At 45.3% G+C, this 19,016-nt stretch overlaps 1 protein-coding gene across 1 annotated transcript; it reads right to left on the bottom strand.

Annotated features, from left to right (window-relative positions):
• Positions 1-752: 752 nt before the first annotated feature.
• Positions 753-7,340, bottom strand: LOC139042765 (uncharacterized). The gene has a single exon (XM_070502893.1). The coding sequence runs from the start codon at positions 3,229-3,231 to the stop codon at positions 2,080-2,082; it is 1,152 nt and encodes a 383-aa protein (XP_070358994.1). The 5' UTR covers positions 3,232-7,340; the 3' UTR covers positions 753-2,079.
• Between the last annotated feature and the right edge of the window lie 11,676 nt (positions 7,341-19,016).

Raw genomic sequence — 19,016 nt, 5'->3', positions numbered from 1 at the left:
GTGGGTCCCTTAGATAAGACTCCCACAGAGCTTACCAAAACCCCACTCTTTTTTTGGTTTGTTTTGAATTGAGCAATCCCGCCTCAGCCCGGGAAACCCAGAAGCACTTCACACGTGGACCCTAATAAAGGCTTATGCCCCAGGTCTTGCCGCTTGCTTGCTTCCTGTACCCGACCTTAACCTCGCTGTGTGGCCCACCAGGCTTGCCGTTTACCTCCTCAGGACCTGTGAGTAATAACGTTCTCTGTTTCACTTTTCCTTGCGGTCTTTGTTGAACCTTGGCTCACCATCGGACACCGGACCTGGGGCTCTACTTAACAAATGTTAATTTAACAAAAATCACAACGACTGAAAAGGGACAGTAGTACCAGAGTAGGGACTTTTCTGGGTTGATGGAGCTGTTCCATGTCCTGAATGTGGTGGTGGATACACACATCTCTCTACATGTGTTAAATTGATAAAACTGAGCTCCAAAAGAGGTGGATTTTATTGTATAATACAAAAAATAAGATACAAAACAGAAAAGAAATAACACAATATCACGGACTGCATGTAGTACTATCTATAATACTGAGTGAATCCTTACTTTAGCACAAGTATATTTTATATATTAAATATACTTTATGTTATATATTATATATAGGCATATATTAGCATATAAACTTATATGGGTATATAATATAATTTCTCTTTAAGTCTCAGGTTTTATGCTCTCACTATAAAAAAATAAAGAAATTAAAGTTCAGTAAAAGACTAGGGAAACCGTAGACATAAAAGTTCTTACTAATCAAATTCAAACTACATGAGGCATAAAGATATGGCATTAATTTTAAAACATGGGTCTCAAACTCAGTTATTAGTCTGCCTTTCAGACCCTAAGGCGCCTTTTCCTTGGTGATATGCAAATCCAGTGATCAGAGGTGGAACCTGGTTGAGCACAAGTTATGTATACAAATTAAGGGTTCTGGGGAAATGCCTTTCCAGAGGGAAGGTTCATATGCAAGAATGTTGCATGGGGGCGGGGCCTATGGCCTTAGTAGTGGTTAAGTGTGGCAGGCTCCGCTTTGGAGCCGAGGTGTTCGGGTTCGGATCCTGGCACAGACCTACACTGCTGTCAGCCATGCTGTGGCAGCAACCCTTCTACAAAATAGAGGAAGATTGGCACAGATGTTAGCTCAGGGACAATCTTCCTCACACACACCCAAAAAATTGGAAAAAAAAATTAAAAAGAATGTTGAATGGGGGAGCCTTGCCTTGTGCTAGCTTGTATGCAAATCTGAAATCCTGGGGCAGGGCCTGGCCTGGCTGCGAGCTGCGTATGCAAATCGGGGCCCACGGGGCGGGGCCTGGCCGGGCGCCCGCTGTTGCTAGGCGACGGCTCTTTGGCCCAGGTTGCTAGGGGCGTCCCCCAGCGTCTCTAACGCAACGCGACCCAAGCGAAACTCGGGATCCACGTGGCCCTCATGCCGACTTTGCCTGTTTCTCGAGTGTCCGTCCGTCCTCCATCTTCGCGTCAAAGCCCCTGCCCCCTTGGAGTCCTTGCCCACCGCTCTGCCCACCTCCTCCCCCCGCATGCGGCGCCCCGCCCCACACCGCCACCCCCACCCCCGGTCGCCACTGCACGTTCACCGGGCCACGACGCCGCAGTCCCGGACTTGAGCTCCACCCCAGCGAACACCATCCTTCCCAACGAACACCGTCCTTCCGGGGACGTGGCCGGGCTCTGACTTGTTCGGAGCCCGTGGCGGAGTCTTGCGCACCCAGCCTCACCCCCGACCCCACCCCAGCCAGCCTTCCCACCCAAGGCCCCCCGCGACCCCACGCTGTCCACCGCTCCTCTCTGTCATCCCCGACTCCTCCCTGCCACCCCGAGCCCACCCCCCGCCGTTCCCCCTCCCTCCAAGGAGACATGTCCCGGCACCAGCACCTCCCGCGCAAAGTGACCGAAGCACGCACGCGGGTTTCCTGAAACACTTTATTCTTAGAGATTTCCCATGACTGTGCCCGAGGCCCCAGACAGGCTGGGGCCGCCCCGGGGCTGTGAGCGGGCCCGGGGACCCGGGTCGCGCTGGGCAGCTACTACCGGCCCGGGGCCACCTGGGAGATGGTCGTGGCGCCAAAGAAGCCGCTGAGCAGCGCGTTGTTGTGGACCGCCATGTCCACGAGCTCCGGGGTGATGCGCCTCCTGCCGCTCTTGCAGGCCTCGTTGCCCGCCAGCTCCAGGACCTTGGCCGTCAGGTACTGGATGACGGCCGCCAGGAAGACCGGGGCGGAGGGGCTCAGGCGCCGGGCGTAGTGGCCCTCCCGCAGGAGGTGCTCCACCCAGCTCACGGAAAACGACAGCTCCGCTCGGGCGGTGCGGGAGCGGGGCCGGCCCTGGCCGTGGGAGGACCCTCGACGACGACGGCTGCGATTCCCCGGCATGCTGGGCGTGGGCTGCGCGTTCTCCTCCGACGGGCCTAGCTCTTGGGCGGCGCGGTGGGATGCGGAGCCTCCGGCTCGGCTCGGCTCGGCTCGGCTCGGCTCAGCTCGGCTCGGCGCGGCTCGGCGCGGCGCGGTGCGGTGCGGTGAGGAGAGGTGCCACCGGCGGGACCAGGTGCGGTGAGGTTCGGCGAGGCGAGGTGCGAAGGCTCGGCGGCGCCCCAAGCTCTCAAGACGGCCGGTACTCAGGCCCCTCCTCGGTATCCTAGCGACGTCGGGCCGGCCCCCAGTTGGTCTGGGCGCACGCGCCGTGACAGGTAGATCCGGTGAGGTCACCGCTCTCCCATTGGCCACCGGAAGTGGCGGGCCTGGGCCCGCCAAGAAAGGGCGCGGGCACGAGCCTGCTCGCGCTGCGCCCTGGACCCTCTCTTCGAGGGAGCGTTCCCTTGCCCCTGGCTGGGAGCCTGGACGGAGAAGAACAACAGACGTGGGGACGACCCACTGCCACCAAGTGGACACCCGCGGGGCCGGGCGACCGTCGCAACTACCCGCTTCCAAAACGTTGGCGCCACCCCAAAAAGAAACCCCCGTGCCCGTCCGGCCGTCGCTCCCCACCCGCCGGCCCCACCCGACCCCTAACCCCGACTCCTCCACCGCCCCGCAAACCCACCCCAGCCCGCCACCGGCCAGCACCCAGGCAACCACTCTTGCTTCCTGTCCACAGAGGTCGGCCTCTTCTGGAGACTTCCTCCAGATGGAGTCGTACCATAAAGCGGTGGCCTTTGGTGCCTGGCTGCTTTCACTTAGCATCACGTTTTCGCTGTGGTTCGTCCCCGTGGCAGCACGAATCAGCGCTGCATTCCTCTTCGCGGCTCAGCGAGATTCCCTGGTATGGAGAGACCGCACGCTGCGTATCCACCCGTTCACCAGTGCATGGACGTTTGGGTGATGGCCACCTTCTGGCTCTTGGGAATAGCGCTGCAGTGAACATTCCCCTACAGGGATCTGTGGGAACACCTCTTCTCAATGCTTTTGGGTAGATATCTGCGAGTGGGATGGCAGGGTCACGTGGTAGTTCTATGGTTAATTTACCGAGGAACCGCCCCACTGATTTCCACAGCGGCGCGTGAGGGTCCAAAATTCTCCACGTCCTCCCTGAAACTTGCTCTTTTCCGTGTGTTTTGTCTTGTTTGGCTTGCAGCAGCCATCCCAGTGGGTGTGAAGTGGTAGCTCATGGTGGTTTTCATTTGCATTTCCCTACGGGCTAATGATGTTAAGCATCCTTTCATGTGCCTCTTGCCCTTTGGAGAAATGTCTGTTCAAGTCCTTTGCCCATTTTTTAACTGGGTTGCCTGTCTTTTTTGTTGTTGAGTTGTAAGAGTTCTTTGTACATCCTGGAAAATAGGCCCTTATCAGATACATGATTTGCAAATGTTCCTCCCATCCCGTGGGTTGTCCTTTCACTTCCTAGATAGAGTCCTTTTTGATGCACAAAAGTTTTTGATTTGGATGGCCTACAATTTAGCTCTTTTTTTTTTCTTTTGTGGCTCTGCCTTTGCTGTCATATTTTTTCATAAAGTATGCTTTTTCTTTCTTTCTTTCTTTTTCATTGGTGAGGAAGATTGGCCCTGAGCTAACATCTGTTGCCAATCTTCCTCTTTTTCTTTTCTCCCCAAAGCCCCAGTACATAGTTATATACCTTAGTTGCAAGTCATTCTAGTTCTTCTATGTGGGATGCCACCACAGCGTAGCCTGATGAGCTGGTGTGTAGGTCTGCGCCCAGGATCCAAACCAGCAAACCCGGGGCCACCAAAGGGGAGCTCACAAACTTAACCACTCAGCCACGGGCTGGCCCCCTGCTGTCATATTTAAATAACCATTGCCTCATCCAAGGTCATGGGGATTTACGTCTATGTTTTATTCCAAGAGTTTTATAGTTTCAGCCCTTACATTTAGGTCTGCGATCCATTTTAGAATTAATTTTTGCACATGGTGTGAGATTGGGGTCCACATTCATTCCTTTATCTGTGGATATCCAGTTGTCCCAGCACCATTTGTTGAAGACATTATTCATTCCTCCATTGAATGATCTTTGCACTGTTATTGAAAATCAACTCTTTATAGGTGTATGGGTTTATTTCTGACTCCAAATTCTAAGACATTGACCTATATGTCTATCATTATGCCAGTACTACACTTTTTAGGATTGCTGTAGCTTTGCAGTAAGTTTTGAAATTGGGAGGTGTGAGTCCTCCAACTTTGCTCTTCTTTCTCAAGATTGCTTTGGATATCTGCATCCCTTGCATTCCATATGAATTTTAGGATTGACTTGTCAACTGTTTTGGAAAGAAGCCAGGTAGATTCTAACAGGCATGGCATCGAATGTGTATATTGCCTTGGGGATTATGGCCATCTTATCAATATTAAATGTTCAATCCACTAACACGGGATGCCTTTTTATTTACATCCTCTTTGATTTCTTTCAGCAATGTTTTTCAGTTTTCAGGGTACAAGTCTTGCACATCTTTTGCTAAATTTATTGCTCGGTATTTTATTCTTTTTAATGATACTGTAAAAGAAGTTATTTTCTTAACCTCATTTTCAGATTGTTCATTGCTAGTGTGTAGAAATACAACCGACTGTTGCACATTGATCTGGGATCCTGCAACTTTGCTGAGCTCATCTGTTACATATTCACATAGGTTCTTGTGTTTTTGTGGTGGATTCTTTAATGATTATACACACACACACACACACACGTATATGAATATGTCATCTACGAATAGAGATAGTTTTACTTGTTCCTTTCCAATTTGGATACCTTTAATTTGTTTTTCCTGCCTAATTGCGCTGACTAAATCTTTGAGTACAGTGTTGAATAGAAGTATCAAGAACAGACATCCTTGTCTTGTTCCTGATGCCAGGAGAAAAGCACCCAGTCTTTCACCATTAAGTATAATGTTATCTGTGGGTTTTTCATAGATGCTCTTCATCAGGTTGAGGAAGTTCCCTTCTATTCCTAGTTTGTTGAATTTATTTTCAGGAAAGGGTGTTGGAATGCTTACCCCCCCACACACACACACATCTATGAGATGATCATGAGGTCCACGCCCCCACATTCTGTCAGTATGGTGTGTTTCATTAATTGATTTTCATATGTTGAACCAACCTTACATTCACGGGATAAACCCCACTTGGTCATGGTGCATAAGGAATGATCAATAAACAGTTTGTTGAAAGCATAGGAGTGGATCAGCCAAGCCACTTGAGGACAATGTGTGTGTGTGAAGGGATCTGTAGCATGACGAGAAACCAAGGTATTTGGGAGGACGTGCAATTAGTTCCTTAAGGCTGGAGAGTAAGGTACCCATGGGCGAGTGGGGATTGATGTAGCTGGAGAAGAGGCAGGCAGGTGCCAAGACATGGAGGTTCTGTTATGCTATGCTCAGGTTTTGGAATACCTTGTAGGCTGTAGTGAACTCACTGTGGCCATTAAGCTTGGGAGTGACATGACTTGATTTGTTTCCAGAAAGATCATTCTGGCAGCTGTGTGGAGAATAGAGCAGAGAGGATTGAGATTGGAGTTAGAACACTGCTGCAGTATTTCAGACAAGAAATGATAGGTATCTCAACTAAGATGGTGGCATTGGTAGATAACACTGGGGGGCAGATTCAATAAGAAAAATTAGGTAGTAAAATGGCACATAGTAGGTTCTCGCTACATATTTCTGATACTGCTGAACCCAGCTGGAGACTCGATGATTCATTTGTTCATTCCTTCAACAAATATTTATTGAATGCCTACTCTATGCCTGGGACCGTGGTAGGCATGGAGGAAATAGCAATGAGCAAAATAGATCAAGTCCCTGCATGTAGTCTGATGGAAGATACAGGCAAGGGACCTGACAATTACAACACTATACTGTGATGGGCACTATGAGAGGGGAAGTTCAAGGTGCTATAGGAACACATAGGAGGAGTAACTTACACAGACCTGTGGGGTTGAGGAAATGTTCCTGGAGAAATTGGTGTCCAAGCTGAAACTTGAAGGGTGAGTAGAAGTTAGCCAAGTGAAAAAGTAGGGCATTGGTGAGGGAGGGATAGGAAAAGCTCTGGCATGGCTCCCTGAGGGCAGGGTGAAGCAACTGCAGACTTTGGAGCCATTACTGGAGATATGGGCTGAAGGAGAAGGTCCAGGTATTGGTGGGAAGATAGATAGTTCAGTTTGGAGTATGTGAGATTTGAGATGCTTGTGGGATATCCAGACGGAGATGAAGGATAAATGGCTCGGGATTTCAAGAGCAAGGTCAGGGCTGGAGATATAGATTTGGCAGTCATCAGGATTGTTCTTGAGGACATGGATGTAGTGAGATCATGCAGGGAGAGTGCATAGAGAGAACATAGAAGGGGACCAAGGGCAACTTCTTTTAAGGGGCAGACAAAAGAAGAAAATTCTTGGAAGGAGACTGGAGGAGTGTCTGCACAGAAAAAAAGAGAGGGCTGGGAGAGAATCAAACCAGAAGGAGAAGAGAGTGGGAGTTCAGAAGGAAGACAGAAGGAGAGCAGAGCAAGAAGTGACAAACTCAGGAACAGTTGCTGAGTTCCAGAATGGTAAGCACTAGAACATATTTACTGAATTAGGCAATGCAAGTGTTGCTGGGGGTTTTGGCAAGAGCAATTTCAGTGGAGGGGTTGGGGGCAGCAACCAGGCCGGACTTGTACTAGGAGCTAATGGGAAATCCTGAGATGTCTCCTCCCTATACCAGGCAGCATGATAGATGTCCATATTAGAGGGAATTGGTGAGCACATCACTCTCAGCCAAAGTTTTCCACATGCCTAGTGGATTCTCGTATGGAAAACTTCTCTCCATGGGATAAGGGTAGGTCTGGTGGCAACGTGTTCTCCTACTTTTCCTTCATCTGAGAATGCCTTGATTTCTCCTGCATTCCTGAAGGATAATTTCACTTTGTAGAAGATTCTGGGTTGTTTTTTTTTTTTTTTTTTTTTTTTTTCCACCACTCAAGAAGTGTTGTACCACTTCCTTCTGGCCTCCCTGGTTTCTGGTGAGAAATCCACTGTCATTCTACTTGCTTTTCCCTACAGGTAAGGTGTTGTTTCTCTGTTGCTGCTTTCAAGATTTTTTTCTAGGTCTTTAGTTTTCAGAAGGTTGACTGTGATGTGTCCTGGCGTGGATTCCTTTAGGCTTGTTCTGTTTGGGGTTCACTCAGCTTCTTAAACCTGTAGGTTTGTGTCTTTTGCCGCACTTGGAAAAATTTCAGCCATTATTTCTTTGAATACTTTTTCAGCCCCACCCTCTTTCTCCTCTCCTCTGACACTCCAATGAGACAACTGTTGGCTCTTTTGTTATATTTCCACAGGTCCCTGAGGCTCTGTCCATTTTCCCCCCCTTATTTGGGTTCAGGCCACATGTTCTGACCAGCCCTCTACGGTTTGTGGTTTTAATGTCAGTTCTATTTTCAAAGACTTTGCAATGCTATTTGGTTCTGTTAAGCATGATCAGCAGTCTGGGAGCTGGCGAGGTCTGTCCCTTAGTTCAGTTCTCAAAGTCTTTGGTATGTTGGGTAGGATCACATCCATGAATACACAGCTTGGGGGTGAGCCCAGAAGTTCATACGCAGCTTCATGGGTTTACTTTCCTGAGCTCCTCCCTCTCTGCAATCTCCGCAGTATTTTTGGTTTCCTGAGCTTCCCCTTTTCAATCTTCTAGCCAGAAAGCTGTGGTCTTAATTACCCTTCTCTGCCACACACTTCCGGCACCTTTGCCTTCTTCTGGTGTCATACAGCAGGAAGACCAAGAGGGGAAAAAAGGTCATGTATGTGTGCTTCCACCCTCTTGGGACCACAGCTCTTACAATCAGAGAGGAAGATTACCTTGCTTCAGAGTTTCAGGCACCTCAAGGACCCCGCAGCTGCCACTGTCACTGCTGCCTCTGTCACCACCCCTGCTGCCACGGGATTGCCTATGGATTGGAACATGAGAGAACGGAGAAAATAAAGGAAAAAAGAAAAACTGAGAATTTCCTTCACTCTCTCTGAGAGTTACTCTTCCCCTTTCCCTCTCCTCAAGTCAAAACTAGAGCACTCTCTGTCCACCCCATTGCCTGCGTCTAACTTTCAGGCTTCGCTGAACCGAGGATGTGGAAGGAAAAAAAAAGTAAATTCACCAGTGTTTCAGTGATACTTCAAATTGTGGTCTTATTCCCCAATCTGCCTGCTTCTGTTTGCTTTTCAGAGTCCTCAAACAGCTGTTCCATGCACCCTGTCCGTGTTGTATAGCTGTATTCAGTAGAGTGTGCTTGCTCCATCTTACCCAGAACCAGAACCATTCTGGAAATGTTACATTTTACTTTTCTGTTTAAAGGGAACCAATTCATTCCCTTGTAAGTGATTGCTTTTTTGTGCCTAGGTTCCTGAAGAATTATTTCTTGAAGTAACATGACACAACCAGAATATATCTCAGTATTGATTGCCCTGTATCGATTTTTCCTGGTAGAGAGTGTGTTCTTTTGAGGGACAGATTCAATTCTTCCTTTATTTCTGGAAACTTTTCTCACACTCTAGCTGTGGATATTTTTCTATTCCACTTATTAGGCTCTTTACCTAAGGCATGTAAATTATCTTAATGTTGGATCAACATTAATGTGATCATCTAAAGTCCTTCCTCCTTGCTCTTATTTCAATTTTTATGCTTGCCTCTTCTGTGACTTGCCCTTCATAACTTATTTATTTGATCTGCTATGTGGTTCTTTGGAGTCTCACTTTGTTTTCTTGTATATTGGTCTTTTCTCTCTCTCTTTCTCTCCCTCTCTCTCTCCTCTCTCTCCTCTCCCCCTCCCTCCCTCCCTCTCACTCTCTCTCTCTTTGTTTTCTTTTCCCTCTCCCTATCTCTCCTTGTACACTGTTGTCATGGTTGCTATACCATTTATTTTCCATTTCGATCATGGGAAGCACTATCTAGACTTTCCATTTGCTCTAACATTGTGTAAGTGAATTCTTTGCACCCTTTACACCTTACCATCCCATAACTATAGTTTGAGGGCTGGATATTGATTTCAATCTATTTTTTTCTTCTAATATCTTGTTAAATATCATGTATTACACTCCACTCCACCCATGCAAGGGTGTAACCTACTCTGAGGGATTTGACTTATTCTCCCAACTCAGTGCGGTGCCCTGGAAAATGGAAAAAAAATGGGAGCCTTCCTGCTGCTAGTGAAATCTAACGGTGGCAAGTAAGGGCTTCTGTTCACAAAGGTATTTACTTGATTTTTTCCTGCGTATTCCCTCAGTCCATTTCTCTTCAGTTTAGGGGGCCTTAGATCTCATTCCCAAGATTTAACTGATTCACATTGTTTTGTTCAGTATTGCTTCTGGGGAATGGGAACAGAATAAGAAGTATGTTAAACAAACCAATCTCCTCACCAGAATCGCTCTCTCTCTTTCACTCTCTCTCTGTTTTTTTTTTTTTCTTCATTCCTTGGAAGACACGTTCCTTCTTTTCTCCCTCCCTCCCTCCCTCTCTTTATTCTCCTCTTCCTCCTCCTTATCTTTCTCTCCTTCTCCTGTTTTTTACCTTTTCTTATTTATCTAGTAGGTATGATGGGGGAAGGGAGAATCTTTGATCTTTCTTCGCTCCACCATCTTTTACAAAGAAATGTCTCATTTGGTTTTGAACGGTTATTTTTTTCCCCTGGGATATATTCTGGTTAACTTGCAGTTAATCATTTTTAGAAAAATTTAAGATTTCAAATCTTTCATATGTGGGACAGTATTGGAGCTGAGATTATCAAGTTCCTTACATTTTTAAATCAAGTCTTAAGTTAATCATCATCTCTAATTTCATCCCAAATAATACAAGGACCAAGTCTTACAAGTCAATGTTGTACAACATTTAGTTATAACTTTGTCAGTTATACAGTTCTATACAGTCTATTCTCTTTTAGACTCATGGTCATGGTCACTAATTTCTTTGTTCACCGTTCCTCTGTTGCATCTTACTTCTTTCTTCTCTGTTCGATTTACCTATAGTGGAAGAACATCTTTAAGCTGTTCTTTTAGTGAGAGTTTGTGAGTGGTCAACCCTCCCAATCTTTGTTCAAGAATATCCTTACTTCACCCTCATCCTTGAATGATAGCTTAGTTGGGTATGACATGCCTGCTAACATTTTTTTTCCCCTGGGTGCATCAGCGATATGATTTCAATTTTGTTGTGGCTGGTGAGAAATCTGCTGTCAGTTTATTATCCATTTGATAGTACTGTGTCTTTTCTTTCCAGCTTTGAAGATCTTCCCCTTGTCTTTGTTGGCCTGTAGTTTCCCCACGATTTGGTTTTATTGATTCTGTGTGTGGCTTGTGCTTTCAGAATATGAGAAATCACATCTTTTATCAAATCTGGAAACTTTCCAGCCAGTATCCCTTTGAATATTGGTTTATGCCCACTCTCCCTATTCGCTGATTCTGTCATTCCTATTAGCTGGGTTTTTTTTTTTTTTTTGGACTTTTGCATTCCCCCCCGCCCCCCCGCCCATATTTCTTAACCTTTTATCGTTGCCTATCTCTCCTTGTTGCCTTCTGAATAGTTTCCTTGGCTCTATCTTCCAGCTCACTGAAGCAGATGAATCTGCTTTTAAACCCATCCTCTGAGCTTTTGATGTCACTGGGCATATTGCTTTTCATTTCTAGAAGTTCCACTTGGTTCTTTTAAAAACCAGCCTCTTTTTTCCACAGAATCTTGTTCTTTCCTTATTTTTTTCTAAGCGTCTTAAACAAATATTTTATACTCTCTGTTAGTTCTATTATCTGAAGTTCTTGGTGGTCTAATCCTGCTCGTCATTGCTGACAATCACAGAAATTTTTTTCCTTACGTGTTTTATAATTTTGATAGTGAGTTTAGGGATTTCTCGAGCAGAGCTTTTATCTCTGGGACTTCTGTGAGATCTGAACTGAGCATGTGTCTCTCCAGAGAGGTTGTGTGTGTTTACTTCTGCCAGAAGACCTAGGGGTATCGCTGGGGTGGTATATTGTTTTACGTTAATTTGTGAGCTTGGGGTTTCCTAGACTAAACAAGAGGCATTAATTCCAACCTTAGACCAGGATGAGAATAGCTCTAGAGTTACAAATTATCAGGGGAAGTATTTTATTTTCGTCCACCGGAACCCTTGAAGAGACCAGACTCCCTTGGTCATCTCCCCACGGTGATGGGCAGATTTTTTTTTCCTAGTCCATCCTTTAAGTGACTGTACAGCCCTTGTGAGGTGAGGTGCCAAGGCTTTTCTCCTCTCCCTGATGGTCATTAAATCCTACCTGCCTAACATACACTCAAATGCCCATCAATCTGCTCTTCAGGTTCCTCTTTGTTTTTTGACACCCGAGAGTCAACTTCCATGCATATATGCATCGTCATATATGCATTGAAAAGGATATTTATTAAATTTTATCCAGCCTCTTAAGTAGCTTGGTAGCAAGAGGGTTTTCGGGTTACCTAGGGTGCACTGTTTCCAGAAGTAAAAATTGCTTTACCCTGTATAACTCACACAGCACTGAGAAGCTCCCACAAAATTTTTGGAAGAGGACCGTGATGATGAAAAATATTTTTCATGAACATGTAGCCTCAAAGAAGGGTTGGAGCTCTGGGATGCTGGACACCCAATGACAGCCTAAGATAAGGGTGGGGGAAGGGTCAGGGGGATTGAAAGAGCCTTGATTGCTCAAAGCCACATGTCACAAGAAATTTCTGGAAGGAGAGCTGCCTTAAGAACTGGTTACCTTTGTGAGATATTTCTGCCCTAGGATCAGAAGTGGAAAAATATGACTGTCCTGTCATGATGGGAGTCCTACCCCAGGCGAATGGTAAAAAACATGGTTGCTATTCACGCGTTTATTACCTGGGGCCATATAAAAGTGGGTGCTGGGGGCCAGCAGGCCCTGTGGCGCAGTGGTTAAGTTCTGCATGCTCCACTTTGGCTGCTGGGTTCTTGGGTTCAGATCCCAGGCATGGACCTACACCACTCGTCAGCCATGCTGTGATGGCAACCCACATATAAAGTGGAGGAAGATTGGCACAGATGTTAGCTCAGGGCTAATCTTCCTCAAGTGGAAAAAAGAGGAAGACTGGCAACCGATGTTAGCTCGGGGTGGGGGAGGGGGCACGGGGAAGCAGGTGTTGAAGGCTGCAGAAAAGTCACGGGGTGGTACTGAAAATACATTTAAATCTACAAGTCCCTGAGGCACAACTGATTTTTGTGTACTCTTTAAAAGAAAATGTGCAAAGTTGATTATTATGCTTTATTCGGAAAATAAAAACGGGGTTAGGAACGATGCAAAACTTTAATATGGTATAATAGAAATGATACAAGAATGGACACATTGCTAAACTCCAGATATGAGTATCCAATTGCCTCTTGGACGTCTCCACCTGGGTGCTCCACGTGCACCTCAAACTCAAATATATCCAAGACTGAAACCATCATCTTCTCTCCAAGGTCTCTCCTCTTCTGATAACCCCTGTGTGAGCAAGGCGTGCTCAGCTGACCAAATCAATACCTTTCACTATTTCTGGATGACATGATTCTATTTATAGGAAACCCTAAAGAATCCACCAAAAAACTATTATAGATAATGAATACAGTAAAGTTGCAGGGTACAAAATCAACCTACAAAAATCAGTTGCATTTCTATACACTAACAACGAACTAGCAGAAAGAGAAATCAAGAATAAAATCCCATTTACAATTGCAACAAAAAGAATAAAGTACCTAAGAATAAATTTAACCAAGGAGATGAAAGACCTATACATTGAAAACTGTAAGACATTACTGAAAGAAATCAAAGAAGACATAAGGAGATGGAAAGATATTCCGTGCTCACGGATTGGAAGAATAAACATAGTTAAAATGTGCATACTACCTAAAGCAATCTACAGGTTCAATGCACTCCCTGTCAAAATCCCAATGACAGTCTTCATGGAAATAGAACAAAGAATCCTAAGATTTATATGGAACAACAAAAGACCCTGAATAGCCAAAGCAATCCTGAGAAAAAAGAACAAGGTTGGAGGCATCACACTCCCTGAATTCGAAATATTCTACAAAGCTATAGTAATCCAAACAGCATGGCATAGTACTGGCAGAAAACCAGACACACAGATCAACGGAACAGAATTGGGAGCCCAGAAATAAACCCGCACATCTATTGGCAGCTAACCTTCGACAAAGAAGCCAAGAACATACAATGGAGAAAGGAAAGTCCCTTCAATAAATGGTGTTGGGAAAACTGGACAGCCATGAGCAAAAGAATGAAAGTAGACTATCATCTTACACCATACACAAAAACTAACTCAAAATGGACTAAAGATTTGAATGTAAGACCCGAAACCATAAAACTCCTAGAAGAAAACATAGGCAGTACACTCTTTGACATCGGTCTTAGTAGTATCTTTTTGAATACCGTGTCTACTCAGGCAAGGGAAACAAAAGAAAAAATAAACAAATGGGACTATGTCAGACTAAAAGGCTTCTGCAAGGAAAAGGAAACCATGAACAAGAAGAAAAGACAACCCACCAACTGGGAGAAAATATTTGCAAATCATATATCTGACAAGGGGTTGATTTCCAAAATATGTAAAGAACTCATACAACTCAACAACAAAACAATGAACAACCCAATCAAAAACTGGGCAGAGGATATGAACAGACATATCTCCAAAGAAGATATGGAGATGGCCAACAGGCACATGAAAAGATGTTCAACATCGCTAATTATTAGGGAAATGCAAGTGAAAACTACAATGAGATATCACGTGACACCCGTCAGAATGGCTAGAATTAACAAGACAAGAAATAACAAGTGTTGGAGAGGATGTGGAGAAAAGGGAACTCTCATACACTGCTGGTGGGAATGCAAACTGGTGCATCCACTATGGAAAACAGTATAGAGATTTCTCAAAAAATTAAAAATAGAAATACCATATGATCCAGCTATCCCACTACTACTATTGGGTGTTTATCCAAAGATCATGAAATCAACAATTCAAAGAGATTTATGCACCCCTATGTTCCTTGCAGCATTCTTCACAATAGCCAAGATGTGGAAGCAACCCAAGTGCCCATCGACGGATGAATGGATAAAGAAGATGTGGTACACACACACACACACACACAATGGAATACTACTCAGCCATAAAAAGACAAAAGTGTGTCATTTGTGACAACACGAATGGACCTTGAGGGTACTATGCCAAGCAAAGTAAGCCAGACAGAGAAAGACAAATACCGTATGATTTCACTCGTATGTGGAAGATAAACAAACAAACAAACATATGGATAAGGAGAACAGGTTGGTGGTTACCAGAGGGGAAAGGGGTGGGGGGAGGGCGAAAGGGATAAAGGGGCACATAAGTATGGTGACGGATAAAAACTAGACTATTGGTGGTGAATATGGTGCAGTCTACACAGAAACTGAAATATAATAATGTACACCTGAAATTTACACAATGTTATAAGTCAATATGACCTCAGTAAAATAACTTAAAAAAAAAAAACCCAACTTGGGAGTCATCCTTGACACCTTCGTCTCCCTCAAGCCCTCGCTCACAATTAAGCAGACACCAAGTCTAGTAGACTCTACCTTCAAAATGCCTCCCAAATCTATTGACTTCTCTCTTTGGCATTGCTGCTGAGCTGCAGGGCCCAGGTTCCCTCTCCTCTTGGGAACGACAGAGGTCTCGCCTCTTCTGCACCTTCCCCCAAGCTTGGGGAATGATCCTGTCTGGAGGAAATTTTTCCCCCCTCCTGTTTCTACAGAGCACAGTTTAATGCTGTGAATTCCTTTTGGGCTCTGGGTTTTAGAATTCAACACAGAAAGAATTTCAGGCTATTTGTTTCCCTCCAGGCTGAAATTAGAATCTTGAGGGCAGCAGGGAGGGCAGGCATGTGCATTGTTGCAAACCATCTCAAGTGATTCTGATGTGCAGCTCCAGTTAAGAGCCACTGCACAAGATGGTGAGCTATTTGAGTGTAGGAACTCTGTATTTGTGTTCAACTTTCTATTCATCAAAATACAACACGGCCAATACCTGATATAGAATGAGTGCTCAGTAAATGTTTAAGTGAGTACAAGAACTGGAGAATGAGAGGGTTGAGAGAAGTGAATGGAAGGGATCTTAGGAGTTACTTAGTACAATTCCTTTACTTCTTCAGTTGTTTCAGTGTTGGGATGGATTGAGGCTCCCAGACATTCGTAGGATGTCATCTTTGGCCTAGTTATCCAGCCATCCTAGGTGTTTTGTAGCAAGGAGGGATTTCGGGTTATCTAGTCGTGACGTTTCCAGAAACAGAAATTATTTCTTTTTCCTTTTACAACTCCCATAGCACCAGGAAATTCCCAGAAGAAGAACGTGATGAAGGAAACCACTTTCCCTACATACACTTTTCATGGAACTGCCAATGAAGTAGTAGATGTGGCCAGAAGACACCACTTTCCCGGTATCTCCTGTGAACTCTTCTCTCATTGATCTCATTTTCACCTGTTTTCTTCTGCAAGTTCCTTTCTGTTGGAGCTCACTTTCCATTTTCTCTCCACCTAGACTTGTTGGAAATGCAGGGGCCAGTGTTTCCCAACCTTCCCCACTCCAAATGTGTATGCATGTGTCTGTGCCTGCACGCACACACACATGCACTCCTGGAATCTTGAGGAACTTACTAAAGGAACTTAAAAGGTGAAGGCTTATTATTATTATTATTATTATTAATTTTATATCTGAAATATAGCATTTTGGACACATGGAGGTGCTCTAACCACAAAATTCCTGTCTATCACTGGAAAGGAGCAAGCAGTTTAGGATGGGCAGGGACCCACAAAATAAGTTATCTTCTCCCATATGCCTTAGGCCTAATGTATTTACAAAATAAAAGAGGCAGCTGTGGTGAGGCAGAAATAGTCCTGGACCCAGAGTTAAAAGAGCCAGGTTAGAGTACTGGCTCTGTCACTTGCTAAGCCTCAGTTCCCTCATCTGTAAAATGTAATGTAACCTCTGTTGCACAAGACTGGTTTAGGTACCCTTGTTCTGAGCACCCACAGAACCCTTGTGCTTACCTAGTATTACAGTTGTCTGTTGATATGTCTGTCTCCCATGGTGGAAGGCAATCTCCTTGAAGGCAGAAACTGTCCCACCCCGACTGTGCCTGCCCTCAGTGCACAGCAGAGTAGTCAGTGAATGTTGGTTGAGTGAATGAAGAACATTGGAAACTTGCATATTTTCGTCTGTCCTCTTAAACTGTTATGTATCTAAAAGAATAATTCCTGTTTTACAATTATCAGTAGGCTACCAGGATAGTAAAAATCTATTTTTATTGTATACAAATTTGATGTATAGAAGTTCCAAACTAACGAGAGTTGATTCACTCACCGTGTTACCTAACAACTAGTTTTGGAAACTTGTTACATTCTCATAGCAGAATATTTCATTAAATTTTCTCCCCTGGCTATTCAGTTGATGATGTGTTCCCAGGACACGTGTTTCCTCAATAATAAGCCTTTACCTGTGTGCACCACCACTTTAAAGATTTGTTGAAAGACGTTTTCATGTGCACTGACTCATATGCTCCTCACGATAACCCCATGAGATAGGCCTGGAAGGTATTCTTGCTACCAGTTGACAGATGAAGAAACCAGTGTTCAGAGACATTAACTGAGTCACTACTTACCATACCAAAAGTGAGTTTGTGGCAGAGCTGGACTTAGAATGGAACCAAGTTTCTCATTCCCCAGTCTGGTGTTTTTTACACAATCCGTTAGTTCAACCCGCTTGCATTTTGTGATGCTGCTTCAATGACATTTTTGCATCTCATTCTATTCCTGCTTTCCAACTGCCCCTCCCACTACTTGCCTCGGCATACTCTGTGCTCAACCAGGGCCTCTCTCTCTCTTCCCTGAACATGTCCTCTTTCAATTTCCTGCCTCTGGATCTTTGCATCTGTTTCCACCTCTTGGTGGGCACTCCTCAACCCTCGCACCGCCGCCAGCTGAAGCCTTTACCGATCGGCCCTGCCGGATGAGATCTCTCTGCCCTTGAACCCACAGAGCCATCTATGCATTGTTCTATAGGCATTTCCATACCTGCTTAATTCCCTTTGCTCTCGTAGTGTCCCTTGCTCTGTGCTCCCACCAGCCCCTGTGCTGTTTTCACAGTGCTTATTGCCCTATGTTGTAGGTCTGCTTTTGCCCCATGACTGTGAGCTCCTTGAGGACTGGGATCTTGTCTGATTCATCTCGGTGTCTCTAGCACCCAGCACAGAGCCGGGAACACAGTAGTTGCTCCAGAAAATGTTGGATGAATGGGTAGATGGATGAATGAGTACTACCTAGCACAACGCCTTGGATATACTAGTTGCAAAATAATAATGGATTAAATCGAACCTTCACCCAAACCTCATTTCTTCTCATCCTATCCCAGTGGGGGCTGAAGGCGTGCTTCATTCTGCCCCAGGCTGTCACTTCCACTCATGCTCTGGATTCCATCCCATCCTGCCTCCCCAGGTGCCTCACTCCATCAATTACCTCCTCTCTCCAGAATCTCTAATCTCTCCCTCTTTTCTGACTGGCTCCTTTCCCTGCAGTGACAAACATACTCGGGTCTCCCCTCTCTTTCTAAAAGTAAATATCCTCAATTGGATGGGTCTCCTTCTCCTCCTCCTCTTCCTCTACCTCACGGTATCAAGCTATGAGCCTCATTGTAAAGTTATCCAGCTGGGCCCTTTTTGGAGACACTTCAGTGTCAATATCCTTAGATATTTTTCTCTTGGGTGGTCAGACGGCCCACAGAAGGCTCTTCCAGCTGCCAGAATCTTACGGCCAGAGTCAGAGAAGACTCTGTATGTATGTATGCTTCCAGGATGCATACTTCCATTTAACCCCTCTGTTTTCAATATGAGACTCCAGCCCTCAGCTGGGTTTTGGGACTCCCAGTCCAGAGCCCCTCTGCTTTACCCTCCCAGGGAATAACTCTCCAGACTTCTGTGAGGGCAGGGAAGGGCCAGCCCCACAGTGCAGTCAGGCCTTCACTGCAGGAGGGGATGTGGAAACGAATCTACTTCTTAAACAGTTTTCAAACAACCCTCATCATTTGGGTGCCCACCTCCCTTCACCTCCACTTCCAAAGCTACCTGTTGTAGCCTTTGAAGATTCTTGTGAGGGGTGGAAGGGGAGTAGTAAATCAGGTTGGTTTTTGGCTTTTCCCACTAAGGGCTTAGGATTCCTAGTTTGTGGCCTTCTTGGGTCTGCTAAGTCAATTACTACGCACCCATCTGCTTTCCAGGTTTCAAAATTTAGTTGTCATCTCCTTTCAAATATCATTTTACAGTAGTTTCAGTGGTATTTTGGGACGTGGTGAAGTTAGATGTGACGTAGGTGCTCCACCTTAACTATGTATCATCACAGGCATGGATGTTTGCCTGCCTGCCTCATTCACCCTACGCACCTTTGTTACCAAGACACTCTCCCTAAAACACTGCAGACTCAGCTTGTCTCATCAGGCTGTCTGATCCATTCTCTGACCATTCTGCTCTTTCAGCTCTCA

This window comes from Equus asinus, chromosome X (genome assembly GCF_041296235.1).
Source record: "Equus asinus isolate D_3611 breed Donkey chromosome X, EquAss-T2T_v2, whole genome shotgun sequence".
In the NCBI taxonomy this organism is placed as follows: Eukaryota; Metazoa; Chordata; class Mammalia; order Perissodactyla; family Equidae; genus Equus; species Equus asinus.
The sequence above is the reverse complement of the archived record's forward strand: the minus strand, read 5'-3'. Positions and strand labels throughout refer to the sequence as shown.